The sequence below is a fragment of the Heptranchias perlo genome, chromosome 35 (genome assembly GCF_035084215.1).
Source record: "Heptranchias perlo isolate sHepPer1 chromosome 35, sHepPer1.hap1, whole genome shotgun sequence".
Taxonomy (NCBI): Eukaryota; Metazoa; Chordata; class Chondrichthyes; order Hexanchiformes; family Hexanchidae; genus Heptranchias; species Heptranchias perlo.
In genome coordinates this window covers 27,513,433-27,528,438 of record NC_090359.1, presented here as the reverse complement: position 1 = coordinate 27,528,438, position 15,006 = coordinate 27,513,433, and the positions used below count along the sequence as shown (strand labels likewise).

At 45.8% G+C, this 15,006-nt stretch overlaps 1 protein-coding gene across 1 annotated transcript in view; it reads right to left on the bottom strand.

The window, feature by feature from the left end:
• Positions 1 to 15,006, bottom strand: part of LOC137302325 (RNA-binding protein FXR1-like) — a 90,171-nt gene that overhangs the window by 38,809 nt on the left and 36,356 nt on the right. The window contains exon 2 of the mRNA XM_067971961.1: positions 9,647 to 9,699. Coding sequence (XP_067828062.1) covers positions 9,647 to 9,699 — 53 coding nt within the window. The remainder of the gene's footprint in view (positions 1 to 9,646; positions 9,700 to 15,006) is intronic.

The window sequence follows — 15,006 nt, the reverse complement described above, 5'->3', positions numbered from 1 at the left end:
TGGCCCTAGGGCTTTTCGCCTTTGCCAGGAGATTACATGGCTGCGGGGGAGGGAAGAAGTGTTTAGCCACGATGGTCTGGCCATCATGGTGTGGGGCCGGCTTGATTGAGCAGCTGGTCGTTTCCTGCCCGTCCATTTGTTGTGTTGGTATGTTACCCTCATGCACTAACCTGGCGAATGCTTCAACACATCGTACCAGATTAGTAAGACTCTACCAGTAACGGCAGCCATGTTGGGTGTCCCAGAGCGGTCACCTCCATATTGGACACACGTGCGTGTGTAACAGAAAGACAAAACCAGCAGTGCGTGCGCGCCCGCCCCCCGCCCCCGCTTTTGCCCCTTTGTTGTCGGCAGTACCTTCAGCCTGGGCCCCATAGTCTGAAATTCCCTTCCACCTCCCTCTCCTTATTCAATACCCACCTCTTTGACCAAGCTTTTGGTCACCTCTCCTAATATCTCCTTCTTTGCCTCAGTTCCTTGCCCCCCACCACCTTTACACCTCAAGTGCCTCAGGACATTTTTCTACATTAAAGAATGCAAGTTGCTGTTGTAATTCTCAGTTGCTTTAAATTCAGCTCACATCACAAGATCGGGATTGCTGCCACAGACCGATACCCCGACCCTCTCCCCCATTGCACACCCTCACTGTAAATTCAAGTTCGTTCTCTCTCACTTGTGATGCCTTCACTGACCTTGGGTGAAATGGGACCTTTCTGGGCAGAAACTGCCAACGTGGAAACTACTTTTCCTGCAGAAATCACTTCAGAATATTGCAGGGATGATAAATGATCATTTGACACAGTTGAATCTGGACAGTTAAAGACGGAAATGAGGAGGAATTTCTTCTCCCAGAGGGTCGTGAATCTTTGGAATTCTTTACCCCAAAAAGCTGTGGAGGCTGAGTCACTGAATACATTCAAGGCTGAGTTAGACAAATTTTTGATCAGCGACGGAGTCAAAGGAAAGTGGAATTGAGGTAAAAATCAGATCAGCCAGGATCTCATAGAATGGCGGAGCAGGCTCGAGGGGCTGAATGGCCTACTCCTATCTCTTATGGACAATGCCAATTCAAATATATACTAAAGCATCAAGGGGGGAGCGGAGCAGAGCGGGAGTGAATACTTCACGATTCTAAAATGGCCGGGCCCGGAGCACCTGGGAAGACAGCTGTCCGATTGGTTAACAATCAGGGAGCTGCCTGGGCCTGGCAATTTCACATGTTCATGTCAGCCTTGCGCACAAGGGCTAAAGATGTAGGAACCACAGGAGCTCGACCTTTGGAACTGGCACTGAATGTACATTAGTCTGGCTAACTTTCACATCTTAGGACAGTGACAGAGTCTCTGTATAATGGCCGTAACTTTTCATAGAACCATAGAATGGTTACGGCACAGGAGGCGGCCATTCGGCCCATCGAGCCCGTGCCAGCTCTTTGTAAGAGCAATCCAGTTAGTCCCACCCCCCCCCCACTCTTCCCCCGTAGACCTGCAAATTTTTTCCCTTCAAGTAATTTATTCAATTCCTTTTTGAAAGCCACGACTGAATCTGCTTCCACCAACCTTTCAGGCAGTGCATTCCAGATCATAATCACTCGCTGCGTAAAGATGTTTTTCCTCATGTCGCCTTCAGTTCTTTTGCCAATCACCTTAAATCTGTGTCCTCTGGTGCACAACCCTTCTGCCAATGGGAACAGTTTCTCTTTATTTACTTTATCTAAATCCTTCATGATTTTGAACACTTCTATCAAATCTCCTCTTAACCGTCTCTGCTCTAAGGAGAACAACCCCAGCTTCTCCAGTCTCTCCACATAACTGAAGTCCCACATCCCTGGAACCACTAGTAAAACTTGAGGGTAAATTCATAGCCCCATGCGTCGACAATGCCACCTGTCCCTGAATATCAATTCTTTACTTTAAGGATTGCAGGCAGAAGGAGAATCGGGCGCCTGCTGTTGGCTGTACTTGTAGTGCAAGACTGCCTAGAATCATACAACACTGGAGGAGGCCATTCAGCCCATTGCCTGTGACTGCTCTTTAAGAGCTGTCCAATTAGTCCCACTCGCCCTGCTTTTTGCCCATAGCTCTGTAAATTTTAACCCCTTCAAGTATTTATCCAATTCCCTTTAAGGTTACTACTGAATCTGATTCCACCATCCTTTCAGGCAGAGCATTCCAGATCATAACTCGCTGCGTAAAAAAAAATTCTCATCTCTCCTCTGGTTCTTTTGCCAATTACCTTAAATCTGTGTCCAGTAGTTACCGACCCTTCTGCCACTGGAAACAGTTTCTCCTTACAGGTGGGGTTTATAAAAACCAACTAGTTTCACAATTAGGTTGACAAAATGCAGGAGCAGCTGTGGCAGGCTGACCAACTGTTGCAGGCTGCAGCTGCCTCAGCAATCTCCCAGACTCAAGAGCCCAGAACAAAGGGGCAGTGGAAGCATGTTGGGAATAAGAGAGTACTTCAAAGGAATATTTCCTCCTCCCCGCACCCCCCTCCACCACCTTTCATCAAGGATTTTGTACTGGTGTGTCAACTAAAGAGAGCCCATCACGTGTCACTGGCTAATAGAAGTGGATAATAAGTGAGAAAAGGGAAAGATAGCTCTCCTGTTCACTTAATTGTTTAAAAGGGGAAGTGCATTCCAGTGAATTGCCTCATAATCCCTCAACACTTAAGCAGTCAGAGTGAATTCTATCTGTAAAACTCCCCCCACCTTATCCAACATAATGAAGTTCTGCTTCTATTAGAGTGCCAACCTTGGCCCACTGTCCCGACACACAAGGTCATTGATGTTACACAGCCATACAAGGGGAAGTTCTATACAAAGTGACCACTCACAAACTGCCTGAGAACGGCAATTCAATGCAATAATAATGAGAACAAAGACAGATTATAACTCGGTACTATGGGATAATTCAATAGAATATGCTGAAATCAATTACCGATTCCTTAAAGCTCAGATTAAGTAACCTTCACTGCCCATCCACCTATTGGCTTTATCCCAGGTTCAGCTTTCCTCAGTAACTTGGCTCGTCAAAGCCAAAGCTCGGATTGCGGGCAAGAGCACCCCACATATCCATAGTTTTAAACAAGAGTCTTGAATGGCTGCCAAACAATACCAATGTTTTAAAAGGTCAATATATCGGATAAGATTTAGCAGGGAAAGTGGGGGGTGGGGGGGTAAAAGAGACAAGCAAAGTGATTCATCACATCAAGGACTGAGCACTATTAGGGAGTATAATGGAGCATCTTCCAGAATGGGGAAGAGACACATTTATCTCAAGAGGGCCAGAATACAAAGGGGTGGAAGTTATCTTACAGCTGTACAGAGCACTCAGACCCCATCTGGAGTAACTGTGCTCAGTTCTGGGCACCGCACCTCAGAGAGGATAGATTGACCTTAGAGGGGGGGCAGCGCAGATTCACCAGAATGATACTGGGGCTAAAAGAGTTAAATTACGGGGACAGGTTGCATAGACAAGGCTTGTATTCCTTTGAATATAGAAGATTATGGGGTGATTTAATTGAAGTGTTTAAGATGATTAAAGGATTTGATGGGTAGCTAAAGAGAAACTATTTCATAGAATCATAGAAGTTACAACATGGAAACAGGCCCTTCGGCCCAACATGTCCATGTCGCCCAGTTTATACCACTAAGCTAGTCCCAATTGCCTGCACTTGGCCCATATCCCTCTATACCCATCTTACCCGTGTAACTGTCCAAATGCTTTATAAAAGACAAAATTGTACCCGCCTCTACTACTGCCTCTGGCAGCTCATTCCAGACACTCACCACCCTTTGAGTGAAAAAATTGCCCCTCTGGACCCTTTTGTATCTCTCCCCTCACCTTAAATCTATGCCCCCTTGTTATAGACTCCCCTACCTTTGGGAAAAGATTTTGACTATCTACCTTATCTATGCCCCTCATTATTTTATAGACTTCTATAAGATCACCCCTTAACCTCCTACTCTCCAGGGAAAAAAGTCCCAGTCTGTCTAACCTCTCCCTATAAGTCAAACCATCAAGTCCCGGTAGCATCCTAGTAAATCTTTTCTGCACTCTTTCTAGTTTAATAATATCCTTTCTATAATAGGGTGACCAGAACTGTACACAGTATTCCAAGTGTGGCCTCACCAATGCCCTGTACAACTTCAACAAGACATCCCAACTCCTGGTTTAAAGTTCTGACCAATGAAACCAAGCATGCCGAATGCCTTCTTCACCACCCTATCCACCTGTGACTCCACTTTCAAGGAGCTATGAACCTGTACTCCTAGATCTCTTTGTTCTATAACTCTCCCCAACGCCCTACCATTAACGGAGTAGGTCCTGGCCCAATTCGATCTACCAAAATGCATCACCTCACATTTATCTAAATTAAACTCCATCTGCCATTCATCGGCCCACTGGCCCAATTTATCAAGATCCCGTTGCAATCCTAGATAACCTTCTTAATTGAATTTAAATTCCACAGCTGCCGTGGCAGGATTTGAACTCATAACTTTGGATTATTAGCCCAGGTCTCTGGATTACTTGTCCAGTAACATAACCACAATGCTACCGCACCTCTGGTGAGAGTCCAGAACAAAGGGGCATAACCTTAAAATTAGAGCCAGGCCGTTCAGGGGTGATGTCAGGAAGCACGTCTTCACACAAAGGGGAGTGGAAATCTGGAACACTCCCCCCCAAAAAGCTGCTGAGGCTGGAAATTTGAAAACCAGGATTGATTCTTGTTAGGCAAGGGTATTAAGAGTTACAGAACCAAGACGGGTAGATGGAGTTAAGATCTAACTGAATGGCGGAACAGGCTCGAGGGGCTGAATGGCCCACTCCTGCTGCTATGTTTCCATGTAAAACAAAGAATGGGCCAAACTCAGATCATAGAAGCAATTTATTATTATTCATGGGACAGGAGGGAACCCCAGTTCCATACACTGCATCAACACTCCAGAACTAGCCGCGCCTCGAGCCAAACTGTTCCAGTACAGCTACAACACTAGCATCTACCCGACAAAGTGGAAAATTGCCCGGGTATGTCCCGTCCACAAAAAGCAGGACAAATCCAACCCGGCCAATTACCGCCCCATCAGTCTACTCTCAATCATCAGCAAAGTGATGGAAGGTGTTGTCGACAGTGCTATCAAGCGGCACTTACTCACCAATAACCTGCTCACTGATGCTCAGTTTGGGTTCCGCCAGGACCACTCGGCTCCAGACCTCATTACAGCCTTGGTCCAAACATGGACAAAAAAGCTGAATTCCAGAAGTGAGGTGAGAGTGACTGCCCTTGACATCAAGGTGGCATTTGACCGAGTGTGGCACCAAGGAGCCCTAGTAAAACTGAAGTCAATGGGAATCAGAGGGAAAACTCTCCAGTGGCTGGAGTCATACCTAGCACTAAGATGGTAGTGGTTGTTGGAGGCCAATCATCTCAGCCCCAGGACATTGCTGCAGGAGTTCCTCAGGGCAGTGTCCTAGGCCCAACCATCTTCAGCTGCTTCATCAATGACCTTCCCTCCATCATAAGGTCAGAAATGGGGATGTTCGCTGATTGCAGTGTTCAGTTCCATTCGCAACCTTTCAGATAATGAAGCAGTCTGTGCCCGCGTGCAGCAAGACCTGGACAACATCCAGGCTTGGACTGATAAGTGGCAAGTAACATTCGTGCCAGGCAATGACCATCGCCAACAAGAGAGAGAGTCTAACCACCTCCCCTTGACATTCAATGCCATTACCATCGCCGAATCCCCCATCATCCTGGGGGTCACCAATGACCAGAAACTTAACTGGACCAGCCACATAAATACTGTGGCTATGAGAGCAGGTCAGAGGCTGGGTATTCTGTGGCACGTGACTCACCTCCTGACTCCCCAAAGCCTTTCCACCATCTACAAGGCACAAGTCAGGAGTGTGATGGAATACTCTCCACTTGCCTGGATGAGTGCAGCTCCAACAACACTCAAGAAGCTCGACACCATCCAAGATAAAGCAGCCCGCTTGATTGGCACCCCATCCACCACCCTAAACATTCACTCCCTTCACCACCGGCGCACTGTGGCTGCAGTGTGTACCATCCACAGGATGCACTGCAGCAACTCGCCAAGGCTTCTTTGACAGCACCTCCCAAACCCGTGACCTCTACCACCTAGAAGGACAAGGGCAGCAGGCACATGGGAACAACACCACCTGTACGTTCCCCTCCAAGTCACACACCATCCCGACTTGGAAATACATCGACGTTCCTTCATCGTCGCTGGGTCAAAATCCTGGAACTCCCTAACAGCACTGTGGGAGAACCTTCACCACCCGGACTGCAGCAGTTCAAGAAGGTGGCTCACCACCACCTTAAGGGCAATTAGGGATGGGCAATAAATGCTGGCCTCACCAGTGATGCCCACATCCCATGAATGAATAAAAAAACCCTAGCAGATGTGACAGGATAGCAAGAGAGCACAAGGCAGTACTGCATCTATACCTCTCCCATAGCCTCTAAAAACTTATTTCCATAATCATTAAAAGGTTTTCTTTTGCCCTCTTATTTCTGTCTGGGTGCATGAGTCACAAATAATTTCAGCAACACAAGTTTGGGGCCAAGCCAACGAACACCAGGCAGCGCTCATCAAGAAGCAACTAGATTAAGAGCACCAACAGCCTCGTGGTTGCAACATATAGCACGGTACATTTTATCTCCCTCCCTTTCTGGGAAAAGCAGATTAAAGAGTGCTGCCCCACCTGGAGTGGTCACTCCTTTCAAAGTACGATACTAGTTTATGATAATCAAGTGTTAAAGTCTTCCGATGCATTGGATGATATCTGCTGTACTGTTTTGCTTCAACACCTAGGATTACATAGAATGTACAGCACAGAAACAGGCTATTCGGCCCAACTGGTCCATGCTGGTGTTCATGCTCCATATGAGCCACCTCCCATCCCTCTTCATCTAACCCCATCAGCATATCCTTCTATTCCTTTCTCTCTCATTTATCTTGCTTCCCCATCAATTCATCTATGCTATTCGCCTCAGCTACTCCTTGTGGTAGCAAGTTCCACATTCTCACCACTCTCTGGGTAAAGAAGTTTCTCCTGAATTCCCTTTGGATTTATTAGTGACCATCTTATATTTATGGCCCCTAGTTTTGGCCTCTTCCCACAAGTGTGAACTCCTTCTCTACATCTACCCTTCGCTGAAAGGACCACGGTCAGGAGGGCAGATCTGCTCTTTATCCCAGTCTGATGGGGAAGGAGGGGAGAAGAATAACCAGTCACGTTTCACAGCCCAGGCCAGCACAAAGATCACAAGCTGGGAGCAGTGTTTGAATGTGCCATTTGTCCTAATGTTAATTAGAATCCCAGTTACCCAGAGACCAAAAAAAGTGGGCTGGAAACATGATCCAGGGAAACAGGAAAAGAAACGAGAGATAAAATAAATAAAAACAGATACTGCAATTATGTTGTGCTATTGGACATTGCCAGCACATTGTATAATTGCACAATTTATCAATGATACAAAGATACATCTGGAGCAGATTACTCAGTACGGTACACTGTGATAACAAGCGAGTCTTGCATCAGGGAGCCTCAAATGTCTTAAAACATTTTAACTGGATCACACGGGGTTCTGATGCGTTGGCACCACAAGCACAGACCCATCAGTCTACTTACGTCCTGCCCACAGATCTCCTTTATAGCTGACTGGTCAATCAGCGCTCACTTCTCAAGAGCAGGAGCCCACTCACCCATCACTCTTGTGCTCACTGACCTACTTTGGCTCCCGGTCCAGCAATGCCTCAGTTTTAAAATTCTCATCCTTGTTTTCAAATCCCTCCATGGCCTTGCCCCCTCCCTATCTCTGCAAGCTCCTCCAGCCCTACAACTCTCCAAGATCTCTGCGCTCCTCCAATTCAGGCCTTTTGCACATCCCCGATTTTCATCGCTCCACCATTGACGGCCGTGCCTTCAGCTGCCTTGGCCCTAAGCTCTGGAATTCCCCCCCTAAACCTCTCCTCCTTTGACACTCCATAAAACCTACCTCTTTGACCAAGCTTTTGGTCACTTGTCCTAATATCTCATGGGGCTCGTGTCAAATTTTGTTCGATAACACTCCTTTAAAGCACCTTGTGACGTTTTACTATGTTAAAGGCGCTAAATAAATGCAAGTTGTTTCTAAATGACACTCAATGGGAATGTTTTGATCCAAAGTAAGAGATCTCACCACCATTACTTCAGTCACATTCATAACTCAAATATATAAACTACGTGCACGATCATAAAATAAAATGTCTCAAGTAATTCAGACCCAGTACTGTACAAAGCAATTGGTTGCAAACAGTGTAGGAATGACTGTTCTCTGAAGCTCAGAATAGATTTTATTGCTCAAGCTTGGTCACTGTGTAATATTAGTGCACAGAATGACTGAGATGCAGAAAGGCAGCAAAATCCCTATTAACACAACAAGGCAACCGTATATAAAAATGGAACATTAGGATTGCCAATCGCACACAGACTTAGACTTTCTGATCCTGCCAGGACAAGGACCCCAACAGCACAAAGGGTCAGAATTCTTGAAGTATAATTCTGTAACTAGGAGGGAAATAGGCCTTAAAAATTTTTGCACAGCGGCAAGACTATTCTGCCCGGGTGCCATGTTACAGTTCGGCATGCTGAAAACATTTATTTATAGTCACCTGGGGTATTACCCTTCACACTGCACAACTGAATAAAACAAGCAGCTTCTGGAATGCACTTACAACAAGGTAAATAAAATTTCAACCCGTGTCACCATCACCCTGTGGGCCTCCCTGTGTGTTAATCAAAGGGGATGCTCCAGCTAATTTACCCTCCCTGAAGGCAGCATTCAGGTCCAACAGCCTTCCTCCCATCCCCACAAGGATGAGATGCTACAGTGACGGACGCAGACACCGCTCATGTTAAAACTGGCGATTCCCTCCACCATCACCAGGATACTAGGGATGCGGGACTTCAGTTATGTGGAGAGACTAGAGAAGCTGGGGTTGTTCTCCTTAGAGCAGAGAAGGTCTGGAGAGATTTAATAGAGGTATTCAAAATCATGAATGGTTTAAGGAGAACCTGTTTCCACTGGCAGGAGGGTCCGCAACCAGAGGGGTCAGTTTTAAGATAATTGGCAGAAGAAACTAGGGGAGATGAGGAGAATTATTATTATTTTTTTTAAAACACAGCGAGTTATGATGATCTGGAATGCAATGACTGAAAGTGTGGCGGAAGCAGATTCAATAATAACATTCAAAAGGGACATGGATAAATACTTGAAGGGAAATTTGCAGGGCTATGGGGAAAGAGCAAAGGGAGCGGGATTAATTGGATAGCTCTTTTAGAAAGCCAGCACAGGCAAGATGGGCTGAATGGCCTCCTTCTGTGCTGTATCATTTTATGATATTGAACAATTAGAAAGCTGGGCAGTGTGCACTGGGAAAACACCTGGCGAAAACCCAGCAACTGAATCAGGGCCTCCGCGATAAGATTGAAGGGAGACTATTTCAGATAGCATGACATGACCCCCTATGTCTCCGTGACCAGTCCAGGAAGCGCAAATTGCTGGAATTCAGTGCATGCTGCCCTCCGATTCAGAGAGGTGAAAGGTCAAACATAGCATTACCACTTACTTGTTCTCAAAGGCGATGGTGATGGCGTCTTCCTGGACATCTTTCACAAACCCCTGAGAGAGAAAAAAAATGGAAAGAATTAAACAAAATATAGAAAAACGCGCTGGACACAACCAAAAAAAAGGGCCAAGTAGAGGGACAACCTGCATTTAAAATCATATGCCTTATGGCTTCAGTGTCCCTGCCCCTCCACCAATAAGTGCAGAGACTGCTGCTCCTTCAACCCATCAGATCACAAAATCACATCACCAGGTGTCAGATTTCAGAATCATTGACTCCTCGCTTTTGTGACTGAATCAATTCTACAGCACAAAAACATGTCATTCAGCCCAACTGGTCTATGCCGGCGTTTATACTCCACATGAGCCTCCTCCCTCCCTACTTCATGTTAGCAAAATTAAAGCCCATGGGATTAAAGGGACAGTGGCAGCATGGATGCCAAATTGGCTAGGGGACAGAAAGCAGAGTGATGAACACGTGTTTCAGACTGGAGGGAAGTGTACAGTGGTGTACTTCCACTGTACACCAGTGGATAGTGAGTGTTAGGACCACTGCTCTTTTTGATATATATTAATGACCTGGACTCTGGTATAATTTCAAAGTTTGCAGATGACACGAAACTCAGAAATGTAGTAAACAATGTGGAGGATAATGACAGACTGGCAGACACACAGCAGATGAAATTTAAAGCAGAGAAGTGTGAAGTGATACATTTTGGTAGGAAGAATGGGGAAAGGCAATTAAACTAAATGGTACAATTTTAAAGGTGGTGCAGACACAAACCTTTGAAGGTAGCAGGACGAGTTGAGAAGGCTGTTAAAAAAGCATATGGGATCCTGGGCTTTATTAATAGAGGCATAGAGTACAAAAGCAAGGAAGTTATGATAAATCTTTACAAAACACTAGTTAGGCCTCAGCTGGAGTATTGTTAAATTCTAGGCACTACACTTTAGGAAGGATGTCAAGGCCTTAGAGAGGGTGCAGAAGAGGTTACTGGAATGGTACCAGGGATGAGGGACTTCAGTTAAGTGGAAAGACGGGAGAAGCTGGGATTGTTCTCCTTAGAACAGAGAAGGTTAAGGGGAGATTTGATAGAGGTGTTCAAAATCATGAAGGGTTTTGACAGAGTAAATAAGGAGAAACGGTTTTCAGTGGCAGAAGGGTCGGTAACCAGAGGACGCAGATTTAAGGTGATGGGCAAGAGTCAGAGGCGACATAAGGAAACTTTTTTTAGCACAGCAAGTTGTAATGATCTGGAATGAACTGCCTGAAAGGGTGGTGGAAGCAGATTCAATAGTAACTTTCAAAAGGAAGTGGGATATATTCTTGAAGGGAAAAAAAAATCACAGGGCTATGGGGAAAAAGAACAGGGGAATGGGATTAATTGGATAGCTCTGTCCAAGAGCCGGCACAGGCATGATGGGTAGAATGGCCTCCTCCTGATGCCATGAACCCCATTAGTACATCCTTCTATTCCTTTCTCCCTTATGTGCTTATCTAGCTTCCCATTAAATGCATCTATGCTATTCGCCTCAACTACTCTTTGTGGTAGCAAGTTCCACATTCTTGCCTCTCTTCGGGTAAAGAAGTCCTGAATTCCCTATTAGATTTTTTTTCAATGACTATCTTATATTCGTGGCCCCTAGTTTTGGACTCCCCTACAAGTGAAAACATCTTCTCTACATCTACCCTATCAAACCCTTTCATTATCTTAAAGACATTGCCAAAAAAAACAATTCTGCCGTATTACAGCCCCCATAACAGTTCCTCCCTCATCCCCACTACATATTGCTAAAAATAAATTTGGCAAAAAAATTCAACAATTCACAAAATACCCTGCAACATTACTCTTAAACATCTCCATCCTATCTTGTAATCACAATCATCGCTTCCCAACTCCCGACCTTGCAAAACTAGCCTTTTTAAAAAAAAAACTCGTTCATGGGATGTGGGCGTCACTGGCGAGGCCGGCATTTATTGCCCATCCCTAATTGCCCTTGAGAAGGTGGTGGTGAGCCGCCTTCTTGAACCGCTGCAGTCCGTGTGGTGAAGGTTCTCCCACAGTGCTGTTAGGAAGGGAGTTCCAGGATTTGGACCCAGCGACGATGAAGGAACGGCGATATATTTCCAAGTCGGGATGGTGTGTGACTTGGAGGGGAACGTGCAGGTGGTGTTGTTCCCATGTACTTGCTGCTCTTGTCCTTCCAGGTGGTAGAGGTCGCAGGTTTGGGAGGTGCTGTCGAAGAAGCTTTGGCGAGTTGCTGCAGTGCATCCTGTGGATGGTACACACTGCAGTCACTGTGCGCCGGTGGTGAAGGGAATGAATGTTTAGGGTGGTGGATGGGGTGCCAATCAAGTGGGCTGCTTTGTCCTGGATGGTGTCGAGCTTCTCGAGTGTTGTTGGAGCTGCAGTCATCCAGGCAAGAGGAAAGTATTCCATCACACTCCTGACTTGTGCCTTGTAGATGGTGGAAAGGCTTTGGGGAGTCAGGAGGTGAGTCACTCGCCGCAGAATACCCAGCCTCTGACCTGCTCTTGTAGCCACAGTATTTATATGACCCCAAGTGCATGATCCCTACCAGCAGACAGCACATAGCTAATGTAGCTCCACGCTGTACTAGTCACTCCCAACATGAATATCTGACATGCAGCAGACCAAAGGAATCGGCTTACTGCAGACTCCATCCTCAACACTTACACCCTTCTCAACGTACTTCAATCCAGATTCCCCCAATACCATTCCTCAAATAAAAGGAAGAAATGGGCAGGTAATGTTCGAGGTTTGCTAACCGTTCTCTGAAACTGGTGTCCGGCCTCTACAAGAGGGAGCGGAAGTGAACTGCCCTCATTTTTCCAATCCCTTGCTGCAAGGAAGTATCCAACCTATTCCTCTGACTTGACAGGAGGGGTACTGGGAACTGATGACTTGTGGAATGACAGACATGCATTAGATGTGTCCCATCGACTGATGGGACACCAGATCCTAACCACAGCGAGTGGTTAGGATCCGGAATGCACTGACGGAGGGGGTGGTGGAGGCAGATTCAATCATGGCCTTCAAAGGGAACTGGATAAGTACTTGAAAGGAAAAAAATTGCAGGGCTACAGGGAAAGGGCAGTGGAGTGGGACTAGCTGAATTGCTCTTGCACAGAGCTGGCACAGACTCAATGGGCCGAATGGCCTCCTTCCGTGCAGCAACCTAGGATTCTATCCACTTGTACTGCAGCACACAGGTATATCGGCATACTGTTGAATTAAACCCACACTTTCTCTCTCAACTGGAACCATTCGGAGTGCTTGGAATCTAAACGGGTTACCTTGGATCAACAGGTGCTCCCTCGGTTACATGGCGTCAGTCGACTTTTTCCACACCCTCACCCAAAGTAAGATAAAGTCAGCCATCTAAGCAAACAGCAGTCATACTGTCCCAGTGAGGTTTAAAATAGCAGGTCTTTGAGCTGGAGGAATGTTTCTATATCGAGCAGTAGTTGATCAGAGAACAGTTCCAAATTACTAAGCCACCCATGATGCTGATAACTCAAGCAGGTGGAGAGAAGGCCACTTTCAGAGTAACAGCTGCTGGCGAGGTGTCAGTGTAAAGGCAGCAGCCCCTGCCCGCTATTTGCGAAGCCCAAAACCAAACGTGGACAAGATTGGGGCAGAGCAGGAATGGGATCAAAGCAGGATGAAAATTCATCAAGGGACAAAAAAAAACTGATGCCTTTACATCATAATAGAAATAAAAGTGAACTGATAAAATTGGCTACGGGCTTGTAGTTGTACGATTGTCGTTTATACTTTACATAGAATTACAAAGAATGTGCAGAACAGAAACAGGCCATTCGGCCCAACTGGTCTATGCTGGTGTTTATGCTCCAGACGAGCCTCCGCCCATCCCTCTTCATCTCACCCTATCAGTGTATCCTCCAATGCCTCTCAGTCATGTGTTTATCTTGCTTCCCCTTAAATGCGTCAATGCTATTCACATCAACTACTCCACATGGTAGCGAGTTCTACATTCTAACCACTCTCCAGGTAAAGCAGTTTCTCCTGAATTCCCAGAAGAGCTGGAGGGCACATTGAAAAGCCAGACGGGGTAATCCTAAAACACTGCCATTGATTTCAATGGAAGTGAAACAAAGTACAGGTGCGAATTTTACCCTGGCCCAGTTTATTTTTAAGCCAGATTGATCATCCTTCATGTAATGGGAAAAAAAGGGCAGGCTATAAAAAGCAGGCGTCTACTGTAGCATTTGAAATCAATACCAGTCCTGGAGGCCAAGACCAGAGACAGCTAGAAGTGTGACTGACCTGGTAGGTCAATCAACGCATTGCAGTAATGGAGCACACTCACTGCCCTCACTTCGATAGCTTCTTGTCTTAGCTCGTTACAAACCACAGCAAGTACAGAAAAGAGCTAGCACAGGCATAATGGGCTGAATGACCTCCTTTTGTGCTGTATGATTCTATAAATGGGGTAGAGGAGCAGAGAGATCTCGGGGCACATGAGAAGTTGCAAAAAAGATTTACAAGGATGACACCAGAACTGAGAGGTTATAACTATCAGAAAAGACTGAACAGGCTGGCGCTTTTTTCCCTAGAAAAGGCTGAGGGGTGACCTGATCGCGGTCTTCAAAATTATGAAAGGGTTTTATAGGGTAGACAGAGAAGATATTTCCACATGTGGGGGAGCCCAAAACTTGGTCATAAATATAAGATAGTTACTAATGAATCCAAAAAGGAATTCAGGAGAAACTTCTTTTCCCCAAAGAGTGGATAGAATGTAGAACTCACTACCACAAGGAGTAGTTGAGGCAAATAACAGATGCATTTGAGGGGAAGCTGGATAAACATGAGCGAGAAAGGAATATGTTATGCCGATAGGGTTAGATGAAGAGGAGTGGAAGGAGGCTCATATGGAGCATAAACACCGGCATACATCAGTTGGGCTGAATGGCCAGTTTCTACGCTGTACATTCTATGTAATAGGAACAGGATTAGGCCATTCAGCCCCTCGAGCCTGTTCCGCCATTCAATGAGATTGTGGGTGATCTGTATCCTAACTCCATCCACCCGCCTTAGCTCCATATCCTTTAATATCCTTGGCTAGCAAAAATCTATCAATCTCAGATTTAAAATTATTAAATTGAGCTAGCATCTACTGCCTTTTGTGGGCAAGGGTTCCACACTTCTACCACCCATTGCGTGAAGAAATGTTTCCTAACTTCTCTCCTGAATGGCCTAGTTCTTATTTTGAGGTTATGTCCCCATGTCCTAGACTCCCCCACCTGCAAAAAAAAGTTTCTCTCTATCTACCCTATCAACTCCTTTCAAAATCCTAAAAATCTCAAATCACCCC